This window comes from Peromyscus maniculatus, chromosome 17 (assembly GCF_049852395.1).
Source record: "Peromyscus maniculatus bairdii isolate BWxNUB_F1_BW_parent chromosome 17, HU_Pman_BW_mat_3.1, whole genome shotgun sequence".
In the NCBI taxonomy this organism is placed as follows: Eukaryota; Metazoa; Chordata; class Mammalia; order Rodentia; family Cricetidae; genus Peromyscus; species Peromyscus maniculatus.
Window position 1 is genome coordinate 38,220,202 of NC_134868.1, and position 20,436 is coordinate 38,240,637.

Sequence of the window (20,436 nt, forward strand, 5' to 3'; positions counted from 1 at the left end):
ATTACTTGTTCTCAGTCTCTAGCAAGCATTTAAATGTGATTATAGACTAAAATTAAACACATTGCTTTCATATCACAAGTCTATATGTAGAGTAGCTCTATCTTTTTATTCTGGAAATTTTGTAAGTTTTAAGTCATGCAAGCAATAATCCTTTTTAGAACATTTTCATACAGTAAGACATGCCTAAGATTGATATGGAGCAAGAATCTTGCCTTGTAGACAGAAAATACTTCTTTATTTTTTTATGTGATTATGTTTCTTTAGTAAAATGTCTGATTATCATATATGCCTCTGAAGTTGATTACATGATTACAGAAGATTCTGTCTCACGGTTAATTCTCACAATCCCAATTCTTTCCAACACTGTAATAAGATTACTTGTAAACCCCTTGTAGAAAGGTGGTGTAGAAATTTCCTCTGTGCTGGTGACTTGCGCTTCCTGCACCCAATGCCATATCTAACTCTGTCACTGTAAGCTGCCTCGGTCCATTGTTATACAAACACCCCAGCAGGAGCAGCGTTGCCTGCAGTTAAGGGTGTCCTGTTGTTTGCTTTGTTTATTTTTTTTAATTAGTACCCGTATTATCTCCATTCTGTGCTAGGAAGTAACGATGTTTGTTCCCATTAGGTCATCAGGAAGACAGTGTGTCTTCTGGTGCCTTATTGTCCCATTGTCCCGTAGTAAGTTCTGTCCATGGAAGGTGCGTGCTCGACATTCCCCTGAGTGGAGTGTGAATAGAGCTCACTCCACATCAGTTGTCAGAGACTCTGTGAGGCGGGCTTGAAACCTGGGGCCTCACTTAAGTCTTTAAAACACTTCCTTTTCCTAGTAATTATTTTACATTTGAGAGTGAAGGGATTAGCAGTGGTCAGGAGAACACACTCAACTTCTCTTACCTGAGTTGATACATCAAGATCCCAAAGACAAATGAGATCAAATGAAATAAAAATGTATTTTTAAATAGTTATTTTTAGCATTTATCCAATATGCTATCAGTTGAATATCATTTTAGTTTGACTTACTCAGTTTCTTTTCATTCTCTTAACAAATAGTAATTATACATTATTTAAAGTGATTTTTTTTCAGTTTCCCTATTGTGCTTACAAAAAAATCTCCCAAAACTTTTATCAGAAAATGCTTACATTAGTATTCATTACTGTTTTCTCACACAAATAATCATTAAATTTGTTGGTCAGTTGTAGTGAACTCCTGTTGATGAGATTCAGATTCATCAGGGAGACAGCCGGAAGAAGTGGACCATTCTGGAGGTAGCTGAAGGAATACACACTGTTGACTCTCATGAAGTTAATCTTTCCCTTTGTTGTGCAGATGCAAAGTACTATTCGAGAACACAGGGATGGCGGTAATGCTGGTGGCATCTTCAACAGATACAACGTCATTCGGGTAAGTTTGTCCATCTTTATGGTGAAAATTGGGTTGCAAAGCTAACACAAAAATCATCTAGACAGTGGAAAGAATTGTAGGAATTCTGGAGGAAAAATTTAAAGTTGTCAAAAATGATCATCTGTTGTCCTGAAATCAGCCGCTGTTCTCTTCACTGTAACCTCTAACCCTAAAACCAACCTGGGCCAAAACTTGAGACCCTGAAAACAGCAAAACTCCAAACAGAAGGCCAGGTCACATGGCAGCTGGTATCAGTGCCAAAGATGTACCACCATGCAGCCTCGAATTTGGACCCTCAATAGCAGTTACATCATTTGAAAGTAGCATTTATTAAAGGCCTGGAATGTCTGTTTACTGGTCATTGATGAGATCAGAATGCATTTGTCTCTTAAGTCACAGGAAAAAACTAGGTGGCCACTTTTTCAGAGGCTGTTGTGAAGGTGAATTACATCTGTTGAGAACTGGTTTAATCCTTTCTTAATAGACTTACAGGAATTATCCTGGTATATATCAAAATAAGCCATACAAGGTTTTGTCATTGTTTGTTTAATACAGACTAGAGGCGGCTTTGGAAATGGCTTGGTGGGCTGAGTACGAGCTGCTCAAATGTGAGGGGCTGAGTTAGGACCCCCAGCACACATGTAAGATCAGACATGGTGGTGTGTGCCCTTATCTCAACACTGGGAGGCGGAGATAGACGGGTGAACTTCAGGGTCAGGGAGGGACCTCCTCAAAAATAAGATGGAGAGTACTAGGCCAGGGTTCTCATGGTTGATTTCTGGCTGCACACTCACGGCACTCGCTCTCCTTCAAATGAGCAGGTACATGAGCAGTGAACTACCAAATAACAAGAACTGGGGAAACTGTGTCACTAAAAGCTAGCGTTTTAGCCAACGGTGCATGCACAATGGGAGGCAGAGGCGGGCAGACCTCTGAGTTCAGGCCAGCCTGGTCTACAGGACGAGTTCCAGGACAGGCTCCAAAGCTGCACAAAGAAATCCTGTCCCGGAAAAAACAAAATCAAAAAGAAGCTAGCATATTAACTGAATTCCACTGACACAGTGACTTTTAGATAATGTGTCAAACAAAACAAAATTGACACCACCAAAGGGGAAACTAATTGTCATTGTCAATCAGATATTTACAGTTAACTGGGAACAATTTTTTTCCTTCCTTCATGAAGATTCAGAAAGTCGTGAACAAGAAGCTGAGGGAGCGATTCTGTCACAGACAGAAAGAGGTGTCTGAGGAGAATCACAACCATCACAATGAACGCATGCTCTTCCACGGTGAGTGCCGGTGCTGGCTGCAGGGTTCTCTTGCGCTCGGGTTAGTAACGGGAGAAGCCCACGCAATACGTTCAAATGACTTGTTTGCACTGACTGGGCCGAAGTAATTCCTGGGTTCCTAATGATGTGCATGTTGGCCCAGGCTTTCCGAAGCATGTGCAGTGGGAACGGCTTTCTGGACTTGTGAAATTCCATCCTGAGCCACCAGGTTTTTCTTTTCCCTCTTTAGGATTAGTGTGTTTGGTGACAATAGTATAAGCTAATTTTCCACCTTTATGTTTTAGGTTCTCCTTTTATTAATGCAATTATTCATAAAGGCTTTGATGAGCGACATGCATATATTGGAGGGATGTTTGGAGCTGGAATTTACTTTGCCGAAAACTCTTCCAAAAGCAACCAATATGTTTACGGGATTGGAGGAGGAACAGGCTGTCCCACACACAAAGACCGGTCATGTTATATATGTCACAGGTGAGCATCCTGCAGTGAGTGAAATAGTGGCCACCTTACGTAAGCAAATTTGTGTAGCAGCTTCTGTGGAAGTTGCTGGTCAGCCTGTGCCCTAGAGTAATGAATGAAGTGCTGATGCCAGCGGTCCAGACCAGACACATGTGCACTTGGTGTGGGTGGGTGGTAGTGAAACTGCATTGCAGCCCTTCCTTCAGAGTCAGACCTGGAGAACGCTAAGAATGATTACTATGGATCAAGCCTCCTAGCCATCGTCACATCTAAACATACAAGTTCAAGTTATGAGACTAGACTCAAGTCTGCATTGCTGATGTTGTTAGTGATGTGGCTTGTTTTTAGGTGGCTTAATAATTCCTCTTGGAAAGTCCAGCTTCAAAATATCAGCTTTGGAATTAATAGCAAACAAATATCAGCTTCTTCTTGTTGTTGTTGTTGTTTTGGGAGATTTTTTGTTTGGTTTTGGGATTTTATTTTGTTTTTTGTTTTTCAAGACAGGATTTCTCTGTGTAGCCCTGGCTGTCCTGAAATTCGCTCTGTAGACCAAGCTGGCCTCAAACTCAGAAATCTGCCTGCCTCTGCCTCCCAAGTGCTGGGATTAAAGGCATGCATCACCACCGCTCGGCTGGATATTAGCCTTTTAAAATAGGATTTTATAATTTAGAAGTTTATAAAACCAGGTGCCAGCTAGTTTTAAACCAATGGCTATAGTATATAATTTTCATTCAACCATTTTTTCTTATCCTGCACACTTAACATCTACCTCAATTTCTATATTAGATTTTCAATCATATATTTAAGCTAGTTGTCTTTGGGTTTTTCAAGACAGGTTTCTCTGTGTAGCCCTGAACTCTGTGCCGTGGAACTCACTCTGTAGACCAGACTGGCCTCGAACTCATAGAAATTCACAAGGCTCTGCCTGTTGCTGGAGGCCTTCTCTCCAGGTTCCCCAAGCCCTGCAGTCCCACAATCCATTTATAAAATAATCACTCAGACGCTTATATCACTTATAAACTGTATGGCCGTGGCAGGCTTATTGCTAACTGTTCTTTTATCTTAAATTAACCCATTTTTATAAATCTATACCTTGCCACGTGGCTGCTGGCTTACCAGAGTCTTTACATGCTGCTTGTCCTGGTGGTGGCTGCAGTGTCTCCCTCCTCAGCCTTCCGCTTCCCAGAATTCTCCTCTCTCCTTGTCCCACCTACTTCCTGCCTGGCAACCTACTTCCTGCCTGGTCACTGGCCATCAGTGTTTTATTTATATAGAGCAATATCCACAGCATCTGCCTCTCAAGTGCTGGGATTAAAGGTGTACATCACCACCACCCAGCTAAGCTAAGTAATTTTGTTCCCGTTCCGCTTTTATTGTTACTATGTCTATCATCCCAGTTTCTCCTGTTTACCTGTAATGACTCAAGCCTCATCTTGTCTGGGGAGATGGCTCAGGGGGTAAAAGCCTCTGCCAGACAAGCATGATGACTTAAGTTTGAATCCCTATAATCTGTATAAAACCCAAGCACAGAGCATGAGTGTTTGTAAGCCCAACCCTTCTGCAGAATTCCTGGGAGCTCTGAGGCCAGCCAGCCTTGTTACACAGAGGCAGAAACACTAAACAAACTCTGTCTCCAACAGTAGAAGGCAAAGACCAGCATGTGAGGTTGCCTCCTTCCTCTGCATGCCACATGTGCTCGCTTGCACGCTCGCTCTCTCTGTCTCTCTCTCTTGTCTGTCTGTTTCTCTCTCTCTCTCTCTCTCTCTCTCTCTCTCTCTCTCTCTCTCTCTCTCTCCATATATATATCACACTAGAGATTTTAATCTCAGGTACTATTCCCATCTGATTTCCTTTCTTCTGTGCATTCATATGAAAACTCAGCTTTCTCTAGTGTATCTTTTATTTCCTATGCTAGATCCATACACTACTCCAAATCTGCCTTAAACTGTTGGTCTAACTATTGATATTGAGCCTGATAATTGTTAAATAGTAAACCAGTATATCAAATTTTATCCCATTACTATGCAAAACTTGAGAATGGTGTTTAAATTAGGTTTCATTGTATGAATTTTTCTTTTTAAAAAAAGCTAATAAACCTAACAGTTACATTTGAAGTATTGCTTTCTTTTTTTCTTTAGACAAATGCTTTTCTGTAGAGTGACCCTTGGGAAATCCTTTCTGCAGTTCAGCACCATGAAAATGGCCCATGCTCCTCCGGGACACCATTCAGTTATTGGTAGACCAAGTGTCAATGGGCTGGCCTATGCTGAGTATGTCATCTACAGAGGAGAGCAGGTATGTCCCTCATCCAATCAGCATGAGAGAGTCCCTAAGCCATCCTTGCAGAAGCAGAAGCCATATTTAAGACAACATCTGTAGTCATTGCAGGCACAGCATACCTTTGAATGGATCTGCTTGCCATAGGCTGGTTACATGAACTTCCCTTTTTATTCTGATCATAGCCTACAGCCTTGACTCAGAAGGCTACAGGGTATCTAATTCTGCCAACCTCTTGAGGCTCTCAATGAAATTGGAAAAAAAAAATTTAATGAAAATGTATATACAGAGAAATGCATTTGTAAATAAATAAACTTTGTAGAGTTTCAAACCAGTCCTCAACTCCAGCACTAAATGTCGTCCAATTTATCTGAGTGCAAAATTTTTCTAACCTTAATTTAAAACCATAAATAGTCTAAAGTAGAAGAAAAAATAAGAAAGTAACTATATACAGATAATGTATAAAAATAATATTTTTTCTATGTTCTGTCTTGAATAGAGTAGTGTGTATAGTTGGGGAAGAATTGCAAAGAATTCTTGAACTCCTTTTTACTAACTTTGTTTATTGTGGAGGTATGGGTAAAATAACAAAACTCTGTTAGGTATATTATAGGATTGAGCAAGAGAGTAAAAATACATAGGTATATTAACTTTTGGGAACTCTGGTTCTTACTATAGAAGAAGGGATCATATGGAATGAGAGAAAGGTTCAAAAACATATGAATGTACTGAAGTTGCCTTAATAGGAATTTGTGGTTTCTAACCAGTATATCAATAAATATATGGATGTCTGTACATATATGTATGTTTCTGACTATATGTAAATTTAAGTACATACATATATTTTTTTTAACTCTACTGAAAGCAAAGACACCCCAACAGCAATGAAAACCTAGAGCCCAATCCCTCAAACCATTCCTGGCTAGAAGGAAGCGGGGTTGAAACAGAATAGGGACAAGATAAACTAAAGATACCTTGTTATATTAGAAAGTAATGAGATGCTCAGGAAAGAAAGTGTGGAGGCAGAGCACGGGGACCTAATGCCATTGGGGGAGCTTCCTCTGGCCAAATCTGAGAAATCTGCATACCAAAATAGATACAGGACTCAATTTGGGAAAACGTAAAGAAGTAATCATTACTCTGTACTGATGAATGAGTGAGAAAGGGATTTTTTTTTTCTTTAAGATTTATTTTTTTATTATGTATACAGTGTTCTGTGTTTGCCTGCAGGCCAGAAGAGGGCACCAGATCTCATTACAGATGGTTGTGAGCCACCATGTGGTTGCTGGGAATTGAACTCAGGACCCCTGGAAGAGCAGCCCTTAACCACTGAGCCATCTCTCCAGCCTGAGAAAGGGAATTTCTTGGGGCATGGTAGAATACCATAAATACAAGTGGGAGGAACACTAGAGTGGGAAAAGTTCCAACCTGCAAACTGTCATGGTAAAAGTTAGCTCAAGCAAGAACAGATGCTGAATTAGAGGGAAATTTCCAGAAGACAAATAGATGCATGCTTGTTACAAAGCTTCAAGGACCGGAGGCTGTAATCGGCCCCTGAGGAAAGAGGGAAGTGCCTTGACCAGCTAGTCAAAATTGACATCATTCATTAGGGACAGGTGATTGAGACAGGAACCTCCTAGCCTGGAGAGCAGTCTGGGAGACATACAAGAGACCCTATCTTTAAAAAATGAAAAACTAGCTGGGCGGTGGTGGCGCACGCCTTTAATCCCAGCACTCGGGAGGCAGAGCCAGGTGGATCTCTGTGAGTTCGAGGCCAGCCTGGGCTACTAAGTGAGTTCCAGGAGAGGCGCAAAGCTACACAGAGAAACCCTGTCTCAGAAAACCAAAAAAAAAAAAAAAACAAAATGAAAAACTAAACTTGATAACTGCATAGAGCCTCCTCCTAAAGGGATTTTAAAGAGTGAGGGAACAGATCTGTTGAGGAGAAAGTTGAAGTGCCTTGATGAAATGAAATGGACTTAGTGTTTCTCGGGGAGAAGGCTTGTCTTCCCTAACAGGTGGGCCTCTCCGGGGGCCACTGCAGCTGCAGTATCTGCTAATTGCATCATCCTTTCCCATGAGCAGTTTCCCCTGAGTTAGGAAGTTTTCCTCTCCTAGTCTGTCTGTCCTCTCTAAATTTAAATCATATTTGACTCTTAATGCCTGATACTTTGCAGAGCACATGGCTGTTTTAGTTGGAGGATATTATAGATGGGTTTTTTTTAAGGGTTTAAAGGTATACTGAAATGAATGTGTACCTGAAAGGAAACTTGGCTTTTGATCATGACATGATTAAACTTGATATCAGGAGAAGCTGGCGTGTGGCTCTGGGGAAGAACACTAGCCTCCATGTGCAGGCCCTGGATTCACTGCCCAGCACTTGGGGTGGGAGAAGAGGAGTATCTGAGTATGTTTCACTTTTACCCCCTCCGTCAGCTATGAAGAAAGACAGTCTCTGGTTATTGGTTGCATGTTACTGCAATGATAGATACAGTGCTGGCTATGTAAGGTGGGGAAGAAAAGACTATAAGATATAGAAATACTATAGAAATCATTTTATAGATGGTGGGATTTATGTCTGTTTATGCAGCCTGACCTCTGAGTAAGTAAGCAACTGCTACACCTTCAATGGGATGAGTCATTTGCCTTCTTGACCTTTCCAGGCGTATCCAGAATATCTCATCACCTACCAGATCATGAAGCCAGAAGCCCCTTCACAGACCGCCACAGCTGCAGAGCAGAAGACCTAGTGACTGCCCTGGTGATGGCCAGAGTGAGTCAAACCTGCGACTGGATTACAGTGGATTGCTTCCAACACACACACACACACACACACACACACACACACACACACACACCCCAATATTCTCTAAACCCAACAGCCAAGAAGTACGCTGTTTGTCTTTTATGAAGCATTGCTGGAGTGCTGATGCAGAGTGAGTGACCGAGCCGCTCACCTGCCACCCGTCCCTTTGAGGAAATGTTTCCTGGGTGGCCTTGGCCGTGTCTCGGGCTCATTTTCCTACGGTTACCCATTTCTAGAGCAAGATGCTTTGCTTAAGACATAGAAATGGGAAAGGAGAATATTCACACACTACAGTTTCTTTGTTGTGTTTGGCACATGTATAGCAGATAGACACGTGTAGCTCATTTTTTAATTTTGCCAAACAAACATTGTTGATGCTTGTTGTTGTTGTTGTTGTTGTTGTTATTGTTGTTGTTACTTTGAAAATGAGCCAGAGTCTTCCTGGGATATTTTGCACAGTCACACTGACTAAAATCATTAGCAATGCAACCAGAGCTTCTGGCCAAGCAAGACACTGTTCCCACTTCTCTTGTTAGATTTTGTCTCTGCTTCTTTTGAACGTAAGGGAAAGCATCAAGATTTGGTTCCCTTTTAGAAGCTGGCCCATCTTACGAGGAAGGGCATAAACATCTCTCTGCTCTTTGCAGTCCGTGGGTTCACAGGCCCACGTTCCGGATGCCAAACGAGCATTGCCGTGGAGAGGCTTAGGGGAGGCAGTTGTGACTTCTCCTGGGGAATGGCTAGCAGCTCGTGAGGGAGGAACCCAGGAAGGGGCTGAGTAGAGCACAGGGCCTTGTGGCCGCAGCCAGGCAAACCCAGGGGTGTCTCAGTCAAACCTTCACTTAATCTGAACCGTCAGAACTGTCCCTAACATTACCCTTTGCTTCCAGAGTCAGGGAGCTGCCTACCCGTTAGCATGTTACTCTCCTCCTTAGTTCAGAAAGTAGTGAATGTGCACAAATGCAAGGACTTTTTGTTTACTCCAGATTTGGCCTTTATTTTGAGTAGTATGCTTCAAATGGTTTATAAAGATCTCTTTTCTCAATTTTTGAACCATTTCTTCAAAGTTCTTAATATATTTAGACAAGGAAAACAAAAATTGAAACCAAAGGCTCTTTGACTTATTTTTTTAAATGCCACTAATAGAGACATGTCTCTTTGTGAAAGTACTGCTTGTTGTAATGGCATTCGCCAAGTGTACGTGACATTGAGCAGAACCACTCTTCCTCAGATGCCCTTGTGAACCTAATTGAACATTGAATTGAGCACATTACTATTTAGGTTCATGTTGGCATCTGTCTGCTCAGCTTTACAGCAGAAGTCATAGAAACAGAGGGAAAACAGTGTGACACACTTAACCATTTCAATCGGAAGTCCTGAAAACGAGGTTTGATTTTTTTTGTTTTTTTGGTTTTTTTGTTTGTTTTTTACTTTTGTTTTAATGTAAGCATATTAAGCTGTGACCACCTTCATTTCCCTGGCTCCCAAAGTACACATTTCTCTATTTCTTTTTATTTATTCAATTTTTGTTAGCTTAAGCCCAATGCTAGAACTAGGCATCCAGTCTAGGGTGAATTTTGTAGTTATATCTTGCATGGGTTCCTCAAAATTAAATCAAGACTTCGCCTCAGTTTTCACTTCTATTGAAGTTCAGTGGCCTGAGCTGGGTGATTGTGGTTTTGGCTGTGTGTTTAATAGCAACTAGGGTCCCATCTAAAGCTTCAAAATTTGCTGTTGGCTCAGAGAGCTTTCTCCTTCCATCCTCCCCCCCCACTGTTAGCAAAGGTTGAAGAAACTGCCATCTGTATATTGTAGTAGCTACAGTGTGTATGCTGTTTGCCCCTCCTGAACCAGTTGAAAATGCTAACCACAGCTGGATTTGAGTTCCATGGGCGACTCCTATGGTGTAGCTAGGAAAAGCTTTCTAGCTTCATTAAAAGATGAACCACTATCTGACTGGGGTTGTATGTTGTATTATCTCCGTTACGCTAACTAGATTAACTTGGGCCTTACCCTGAGAAGTTAACTGGGGTTCACTGACCCACCAGTGCTGTGTCTGACAGTCTCTTGCCGAGTACAGACACTGTATAAGGAAGACTTTTGCCGTGCCTGAGGTCTCATGGTGACTCACCTATGGCAGAGTGCACATTCATGATCTGTTTAAAAAGAATGGGTCGGCAGAGCTCGTAGGTATTTTCAGAACTTGAAAACCAAAGGCATCATGAGTGTATTCAAGTTGGCAAAATGGCTGTGTGGAATTTCCTTGTATAGCAGTATGCAGAGTGCTCTGGAATATAAAAGCACGGCAGTCCCCTGCAATCGGAGGAGTTTCTGTACGTGCAGTACTTAGAACCACTGGCAGGTTGGGGACTCCTCAGCTTCCCAACAGAACTGCAGAGAGAAGCCCAGTGTCTCTACGAGCCTCCCATCCAAGGGCTTTCCTAGAGACCGCGTGGCCCCAGTTTACCGGCGGGTCTGGCCGGCTGGACACTTACTCAGGCATACATTAAGTGCTCTGGACACCTGTCCTCGTACTCGACCAGATTGCTGTCTAGTGTCAGAAGTAGCTCCTGTGCTTGACCCCGTTCACTGTCTTCCTTTCTTCATCTTGGGTCTTACAGAAGGAATCCAGGTATCTGTAATTTTCATATCAAAACCAGAACTGGGTTTAGTCCTCATCCACTTTCTGCTCAAAAGATTCTGCCAGTTTGCTAACAAGTGGCAGCCCGGAATCCAGGGTTTTAATTCTATGCAAACACTAGCAGTCCGACCAGGAATCCTCCCTCCTTTCCCTTGCCAGTGGTTTGGCCTGCGGACAGTGTAAGTGGGGAAGCAGCTCTACCGTCCCATGGAAGCAGCGGGCTCCTCTGAGCGTCCAGTTAGCGCTGCACACGTTTCTCTCGGCTGTCAGAATAGCCAAGTGCGTTTGGGATAGAGAGAGAAGTGCTTGAATATGGCAAGCTAGCAAACGTACATTAACATCCTCTTAGCCTAGATATTATTACAAACAATAATATTTTGGTTAATCCTAGAAAACAGCATTAGAATGCAGTAAATTGTCTAGGTTTTCCTCTATTTCAGTATATTCCCAGTTGCATGAAAGGTAATTAGACATTGCTCTCTCCCCTTTTAAACATTCATTGTTTGGATTCCTATAAATGGCCTTGTGAACAAAAGTGGTGTGTGTTTTAAAGCACATGTCCCCCACCCTGTCCCCAGCCCATGTCCCCAGATCTTGTTCATGAGACAGCCGCCTTACTCTGTTTCCTGTTGCATAGAGCTACAGACTTTAGAGTCATTCAGCAAGCATTCAAAGTTGACACTAAAATAGGTTTTCATGTATCAGAAATCCAAGACTGGGGTTTGGTGTCAAAGCAGTGACAAAGAAGGAAGAGTCGTGGAGAAGGGAGTATTTGAGCTCTTCTAGCTACATCTAGCATGTAAAACCATCTTTTAAATACCACCCTAAAAAGGGAGGCTTCTTCAGCCAACTTACACATTCTGTGGTTAACAGACAGATTATGTTTTTCCTGCTAAAAAAAGCCTTATCCATGGAAGAAACTTTTTAACCTTTTCTATACTACCAGTGAAACATGACTCCATTTCTTAGTACTTGAAATGTGTCAGTGAGTGGGCATGTCTCTGTATTTCATAGCTGGTAAGTGTGTTTTATGGAGGTATATTTTATAAGCAATACTGTCACACACACTGGGACTGAAGGAACCAGCAAGTCTCAGTTTCTCCCACGTGAGATTCCTCAGCCTCTAAGTCTTCTGGTTTGAAAGAACACTAGAAGAATTTCCAAACCTGTAGACTTGTGTGGGGGATTCATCGTATGTGATACCATGTAGAGTTTGAGTAGTGTGGAGGTTATTTTTAGTCATTTTAAAGTGTATACTATGACACGTTAAACTGTAGGAAGTGAAGATTCTGTATACTCTGAGATCCAGTATGGTCATGTGTGGCCAGTTTCACACTTGGACCAGAGTTCCGCAGAACTGAGATAACACTCCCAGCATAGAGATAGACGAATTCCGACCCTTCATTCTTTCACCCTCTCTTTTCTGCTGTTCTCAAGTGACCCTGAATGCCTTTTGTTAGCTCAAATTTGATAACGGGGTATCTCTGAACCCCACCCAGTGTGTGGGAAGAAAAACTAGAAAATGCCACAGTAAAGGAAAGGAAGAAACTGAGATTTTTGAAGCTTGTATCGTAGAGCTAGAAGGTAACCTTGCTGTATAATCCATGTATTCACTACAGAGAACACTTAAACTCTTCGTGTGTGTATAGTACCTGCTTCTGCTCCCCGTATTTGATCTGATCTTTGTGGTAGTGATACTTGTCTTTGATACCTACAAAACTAAAAAGGTACTTTGATGACAGGATATCTCGAGAACTGACAAAGCCAGCTTTGAGGAAATCTGGAGTGTTTCTGACAACAGCATTTGGAGTTGTGATTGTATTTTCTTGCTGTGATGTTGGTCTGTGTAAATAACCAGTGTAGCGTTCCTTCAGTTCCTTGTTAGTGTTCCTTTGTTTTCGGTCTCTGTAACCTAACGGCCAGTGGCTGGGATCCAACCCACTGTCCTTCTTTGTATTTGTTCATCCGTAGGCTTGTCAGGCAAAGTACAAGATGCCCAGGTAGATTTGAATTTCAGCAGTTTTTTAGCTCAAGTATATCTCATGCAATATTTGACATATCTGTGCATTTTTTAAAAAATGTTCATTAACTTATCTGAAATTCAGATTTTGACTGAATATCCTAGATGTTTGTTTTGTGTGTCCTTTTTCTAAATCTAATAGCCCTAGCAGTTTCATCACAGAAAGATGCTCACAGCATGTCAATTCTCTGGTCTTTATAGCTGTCACCTGAAATGGAAGACCTTTTTTCCCTCTCTCTCTCTCTCACCTTCTACTTACTTCTAAAAGAGGCATCAAGGAACTTAACCAGCCTACATGGTGGGTTTCTATTTAAAACATCTCTGTGATTATATTTAACCTGTAATTGTGCTTTGGCTTAATGTCTAACTTCCAGTACTTGTAACTGATTAATATTCAATAAAACACATTTTAAGGTACGCTGTGTGTCTATAGCATTCGGCTTGTTTCCTTTTGTCCTGTTCTGTTCACGTCAGCTTGCCTATCCGCAGCACAGCTGACCTCAAACTGTCAAATTCATGTAACAATTCTCCTTTCCCCTCTTCCTAGTGAGATCCCAGCTGGAAGTTCCTTAGAACCTGCACGCCCACATGGGAGCTATAGAAATATGGCAAGAGCAGAAAGCCCATATAGGAGCTCTGGAAATACAGCAGTAGCTGGAGAGACCCTGAGAGCAGCTTATTGGCCCTGCCAGCCAGGAGGGTTGGAGGAGAAAGCTTCTGTACCTGCCCTGGGGAGCAGTCAGGACCTCACACAGCTGAGCTTGGTGTACTAACCTGCAGTCCCAGCACTTAGGATGCTGAGGCAGGAGGATCTTGAGTGTCAGGCCAATCTGGTTTGCATGGTATGACCTACCCACCTTGTCCCCAAGAAGCAAAGAGGTTTTCCATCTCTCACCGGTTCTCTGTCCACAGCTAGTGATCTTTAGGTAGCTAATGTGAAGTTAGGTGTGTCTCCATAACTTCTCTACCAGAAGGATTATCAGTTAAAGACATAAACTAAGTGCGGAAGAGCACCCTAGTTACCCTGAACCTAAAAGGTGCACAGGGTGATTTATGGAGGAAAAAACAAAACAAAACTGGCAGTTAAAGAATTTACCCAGGGCACAAACAGAAGAGGACTTTATTGAAACGCTGCGAAGAAGCAATAGAGAATCGTGAGCCGAGGAGTGTGTGGAAGGAGCTTGTGTGATGGGAAGGTTTTACTAGGTCTTAGGGCCATGTGGGTGGGGCCCATATCCAAGTAGATAGGCAACCGTGTTACTGGGTGGTAAATTTTACGGCAGGAGTTGTTTGAGGCTGGCCATTTGTGCAGGGTAGCATGAGCCCCTAGGGGTCAGGCTCTGAGTGGTCATGGCCTGTAGTTAAAATCTAGAAATTTCTGGGTTTGTTTGTTTTGGGAAAGCCGTTTAAATCCCCGTGTCACAGTTAAACTTGAAGGTAAAGTCGTGTCCCCCCCCCCCCCCCCCCCCCCCCCCCGCAGAGCCTGCTGTCAGCTGCAGGATGCTGGTCCCTGATGATGCTGGTCCCTGATGATGCTGGTCCCTGATGCTGCTGCTCTTCCGATGCACTCGTAGGAATGAATGAATGAAAGAGCTGATGCCGATGTTACCATGTGTCTTCAGTGGCTCACATGGAGATTGGGTTCAAAAGTCCACAGCGCCCCGAGCTCAGGACATAGGCTCACAGCTTGATCCACTGTGTGTGGTAGCTTGACAGAAATGGGGGAGGGGAGTGTAATAAGTCACTCTAGGACTGAGGATGAGGAGACTCATGAGTAACGCCCTTGCTGGGCTATTGAGGCCCTGGTTTCTAACCCCCAGGTCTCCAGTAAAAGCCATAGTAATGTCTGGAATACCAGAGCTCCCAAGAGGAATCAGGTCAATCCCCACAAGCTCACAGGGCAGCTCGGTGGGATAAAACAGACCAGCCTCAAGGGTGGAGACCAACACTTGAGGTTGGCTTCCGTTTCTGTCAAGGTTTCTGTTGCTGTGAAGAGACACCACGGCCATGGCCACGCTTATAAAGAAAAACACTTAATGGGGGCTGGTTTACAGTTCAGAAGTTTAGTCCATCATCGTGGCAGGAAGCATGGCAGTGTGCAGTGGTGCTGGAGGAGGAGCTGAGAGTTCTACATCTGGATCCCCAGGCAGCAAGAAGAGACGGCCACAATGGGGTGGCTTCAGCATCCGAGCCCTCAAAGCCTGCCCCCATAACAACTCCACAACACCACACCTACTCCAACAGGGCCACGCCTACTCCAACAAGGCCACGCCTACTCCAACAAGGCCACGCCTCCTAATAGTGCCACCCCCTGAGCTTATGGGGGCCATTTTATTCAAACCACCACTGCTTCCAGTCTTCACATGTAACATCGTGGCACGCACACACATGAATGCATGCATACATATATGCACACAGGAGTTTTTTTAAAACACTTGCTAGACTGGCTTTATTTTTTAAGAGGAAATTATAACCAAAACAAATCCCATGACTGTAGGGAGAAGCATTTTCTTTGCCACCAATTTTGAAAGGGGGTGTGATGGGCTGTGGGTTGACCTTACAGCTGTGCGCTTCTTTATTACAGCTTGGCAACAGCCTCGGTGTGAACTTGTTTTTAACTTCCGTTGCTTACAATGCTTTGCGGTTGTGACCCAGTGCGTCAGGTCGAAGCCAGCATGTGTGGCTTAGAATGTTCATAAACCTTTATCCTTGGCCTTGTTCACGCCTCTCGTTTTATAACACACACCAAAGGAGCATACAGACCTATTTGCAGTAACAAAGGTTATAATGCTAATTAATATAACTGCTTCCGCAGAGTCAGTGGGTACGGAGCAGGTTGGTTTTGTTTCAGTTTGATTTACTAGGATTCTTGACATTATTTACCTCGCATAGGACTGATTTATACAGAAGGGCTGATCAGCTTTACTTGATAATTCTGCATATAAACAGAGCATCAAGTATAAGGCAAGTGGTGTGCGTCAGGACTGTGGGCCGTGGAGAGGCTGAACATGGAGAAAACCAGGGTGTACCATACACCACTGAACTCTCAGAATCCCAAGGCAAGTTGTGTGAACACTGCTTGCCCCTGCTTCTCCGTTAGGTGTCTGCAAAGGTGGTTTAATAGTGGTACTTGAATGGTGGTACAAATGACATGCTTTTGGAGTGCCAATGTCTTCAAGCAACTCCTCGTTATGGTCTTGCAGTTTAAGGAGTTCCCAGAGACTCGGTGCTGCCGGGATCCTGACCTACGTCACCGTCACCGGAAAGAATCGGAAGGCAGGCAGGAGAGGGCAGAGCGGGTGGATGCAGGTTTAAAGAAGCACCCTAAAGACTCCGTGAGCTCTTAGGTGACTTGTGGCTTTTGTAGCACACCGTTCACGGGATGTTATCTACGTCGATGGCCGAGTTTAAAGACTAAAGAAGCTCGAAACAGCAGTTACTTGGCTTACTCAAAAGAATTTCCTTCCGCAAATGAAAAAGGGAGGTGTTTTATGAGATGCTTTTCAGTTTTACCGATGAGCGGAGCACTGGTAAACCATAAGGTCAAAGAAAGTCGGACACCTTTTGACCCTAGGTGCGGTGCATTAGCTGTCCAATCGTCTTGGTTGCGACGTTTCTCCCGAGTATATAGTTCTTACTGCACGTGGTCTTGGGGCAGTGTGGTCAGTTGTGTTGAAACTGGAGGCTTTTCGGGTGCTAGGGCTCGTTTTGTTTTGTTTAAATGCTGATCCAAAGGAATGAGGCGCTTCCTTCTGGTCTTCCACTGTCCTGACTTTCTACCCGGCCTCATTGGAGCAGTGAGAAATGTGAATGGCTGAGGGCGTCTGTCAGGGCGGCCGATTTGCCAAAGCACTACAGGATTAAGATGAGGCCCCAGCTCTGCCATCTGGCGCCGCAGTCTGGTCCTGCCACTTACTGTCCAGAGTTTGCGCTGAGTTACCACAATTTCTTATCTTTTTTTTTCTCCATAATTCTTTACCAACTCTGGAAATTTTGTATCGTGCATCCCAATCCCGCTCACTTCCCAGCCTCTCCATATCTGTCCCACACCCCTGCAGCATGTCCCCCCCCCAAATTAATTCAAAACAAACAAAAAAGCCACCTTGCTCCTCCCATCTTTCCAACACTTCTTCATTCATCCTAGTGGCATCAGGACCTGCAGTGTGTCATTCAGTGTCCCCTTTTGTCAGCCACATCCACAAGATGATCATATGAGCATTCTATTTCATAGCGCTTATGAGATACCTCGGTGGTCTTTTTTGTTTAATCTAAAAAGCTGGCTCTGCTCCCCTCCTTAGCCCCCCAGAAAAAGCAGTTGGCTAGAGAGGGGGTTAGAAGAAAGCGAGTCTATTTAACTGCCCAAGACTCCACCCCAACATTCTCAGCCAGACTGAAGCCCAGGGTGCTGCCGAGATGAGATTTAAAAAGGAATCAACCCTCAAATTCTGATTGCTCCTTCCTGACCCAGCGATGTGACCTGTTCCACAGTATACCACAGAATCACGTGATGCCATAGTATCACAGGGATGTAGATGTGTCCGTTCTGTGTACTGCCAGAACAGTGGAAAAAACAGACTCAGGACAGCCTACCTACCTGATCCCCTCCCTGGAGTTGTTTCCAAATTTATTCTTCTGAAGGAAATATGTTCTTCCCCAAATCCTGCTGATGGATTGAGTCAATCATGTTACTTTATAAATTGTTGCTAGCTCTTCTTATCCATGAACATTGTAGGTGCTGTTTTCCACAAGCATGTTATCTCTTGTCCATTATGTACCTCTTGCCTGTTCCTAATAGTTTATTGTAGGTGTTTTATCTCTAAATTGCCACTGTAAAGTGGATCTTGTTTTTGATTTTGTGTCACTTGATATTTCTGTATAGGAAAGGGACTTAATTTTTTTCACAATCTTATAGCTGAATTTTACTTGACCATTTCTAGGATGTTAAATAATTGTTAGACGGTGGGAAAGTATTTTTACTATTTAGTTTGCAATTTGGGAAAGCCACCCCAATGGAATCGGATAAAAATGATGCGTGGATCATCTTCCACCACCATGCTTTACACAGCCATTAACTTACTTTTCCACTCTAGCCTTGACACACAGCCGCTGATTTCTATAGTTCTGGCAGACTACGAAGCCACTCAGATCCTTTGCGCCTCCTTGTGTACTAATCCCTTACCCACCCTTGTATTGTAACTCTATGCTGGTGTCTTCGTGCCAACACTGGCCTCTTCCACTGAGCCATCCTAACCATCGCCTCCTACACTCCCTAAAGAAGGTCCTTGGGAGAGAGACGCGCTGTCACTTAGCACTGGACCTTTCTGACTTGCTAGTGACCAGCCCTCTCTGTGACTGCTGTGATCACTTGAGGTCCCACGTCCTTCCTCCCCTTCCAAGTTCTAACAGCAGGATGCATGCCAATGAAAGTCCACAAAAGCAGAAATGGTTGAAAATGTATTTATTTTTTCTTCAAATGATCTTTTTCAAGCAATAAATAAAAACAGACATGTTGGACTCTTCTAAAAAACAAAAATTCCCCTAAACTATGTACATCCTACAGAAATACAGGCATATCAAATGTAGAAATGACACCACTCAGAAAGATGGGCTATTTACACAAATTACAGGTATTGCATTGTTATCTTTCTGAAGTCTTTTGGATGATTCATGAGCTCTACGGGGCAGGGCACTGGAAGGACTTCCAAACAGACACAGACTTTCTCCATCTTCCTCGATGGAGACAAAGTTTACGGGAATACATCAACACCCAGACACTATATTGAGCCCACTCACAGTGCTCCGCAAATTGGTTCCCACTCGGGCTCCCCCAAAGAAACCACCTCATCCCTCAGCCAGCTGTGGGGAGTGGGACAGCTGGAGCTCCTGTTTCACCTCTGTGGGAATTTCACCATCCGGAAGCAAAGGCATCTCCAAAACTTGGCTGCACATGGAAAGCACTTAGGAACACTGTTAACATGTTGGTGCCTGGGTCCCACCCACGCGAGTCCTGGTTTATTTGGTCAGGGTCACATGAATATGAGGATTTTAAAGCTTGCCCAGGTGACTATGATGGACAACCAATAACTATTGTATCGTTACCACCGGCTTCCTGTCCATGGCCCAGTCCCTTCCCCTTGGGATTAACCCCCAATCTTCCCTCCCTCTTCCCACCTTCCCAAGGACTCTCCCAAGTCACTTCCCATGGCTTCCCCAGCCTGACTGAAAGCCAAGCAGAGGTCTCAGAGAGACGGAAGCTGAGAGCTGCTAGCCACCTGCTCACCTGGGCTTCAACCTTCAGACTCCCCTACCAATACCCATGGGTGAGACAAGACCCCTGGGGAGAACTGGGTGTGTTCCTCATTCTGACCAATACTCAGTGGCTTTCTGCCATTCCAAAAATGCCCCATCACCGGAAATCAGTTCATGGACGGGATGCTGTCTTTTGAAACCAACCATATGGAATGACCCTGGGGCAGGGTCTTCATTAGAGCTATTCCAAGCCATCAAAGAGGCTGCTGGGGAGAGAATAACAGTTTTTTAAGGTCCCCTCCCTTTTTTTTTTCAATCAAACCAATGTCCTATTTTCTTTCTAAGAGTTCTGGGTCTCATGCTGTTATCAAGTACAAAGAAAATGACTTTATAAATAGCCCCTTGACATTGTCGTAGAAGGCTTGAATTAGGAAGCAGGGGACAGACATCTGCAGCTCCCACTGCCTGTGTGGTTGGGATCCAGTCTGGGAACTAGGCCACATTTGGCAAACACACTCATATAAAAAGTGAACGTAGTCTAAAAGCTACCTATCTGCCCCCCAGAAGCCCTGACATTCTTGGAACCCAGGACTTGTCTAGCTATAGAACTCATCTAATCTAATCCTTCAGCAAACCTGAAGCGGCCACCAGGAAGCAGGAGAAAATGTGGGACCATCCCACTGGGGTCCACCATCTCTGGTAGGTCAACCATCGGGGAGCTCGGCCCCTTCATACCTTCAGCCAAGCAGCAGCGTCAGGGAAGCAGGGCACCCCTCCTTTTTCTACAAACAGAAGTGAGGACTCCAGACTCACCCAGAGGCAGACACCGGCCACCAATACAAGTCATGCCAACACAGGTTCAGAGTTCACAGAAGGAAAGGTTATGAACCCGGGCTAGCTGGGATGCTGGATGAGAAAAGAGCATTCCACCGGGATTGTGACATTGAGGCTTGAAGTTATTTTTGTGTGATCAAGAGTGTTCACAGAGATCTAGACTCTCACAAGGGGGGAGAAACCATGCTCTCGTTCCTGCCGTGTCTTCAGTGACCTCTAATCTGGCACCCCACACTACTGTTTCCCCAGGACTACAGATGGAACACGTCCCCTCCCCCACCCAAGCCTTCCCCAAAGAACACACACTTACTCTTCCAAAGCTACTCCTCCATTTGGAAAGGCTCCTTAAACACGGCCTTAACCCAGTCAGAATCCAAAATAGCTAAGTCACCCAGGATGCATTTCACAGGAGCCGGCAGCCGGCCCTCACCCTTCCATACTTTGAGGAGCCCCGGG

The 20,436-nt window shown here is 43.9% G+C and overlaps 1 protein-coding gene across 4 annotated transcripts in view; it reads left to right on the plus strand.

The window, feature by feature from the left end:
• Nucleotides 1-13,314, plus strand: part of Tnks (tankyrase) — a 159,493-nt gene extending 146,179 nt beyond the window's left edge. For all 4 annotated transcript variants that reach the window (XM_042262492.2, XM_006973957.4, XM_042262494.2 and 1 more), the window contains 5 exons: nt 1,331-1,405; nt 2,589-2,694; nt 2,979-3,165; nt 5,292-5,448; nt 8,094-13,314. In XM_042262492.2, the coding sequence (XP_042118426.1) occupies nt 1,331-1,405; nt 2,589-2,694; nt 2,979-3,165; nt 5,292-5,448; nt 8,094-8,180 (612 nt within the window). In that variant the 3' untranslated portion in view covers nt 8,181-13,314. The remainder of the gene's footprint in view (nt 1-1,330; nt 1,406-2,588; nt 2,695-2,978; nt 3,166-5,291; nt 5,449-8,093) is intronic.
• Nucleotides 13,315-20,436: the final 7,122 nt, after the last annotated feature.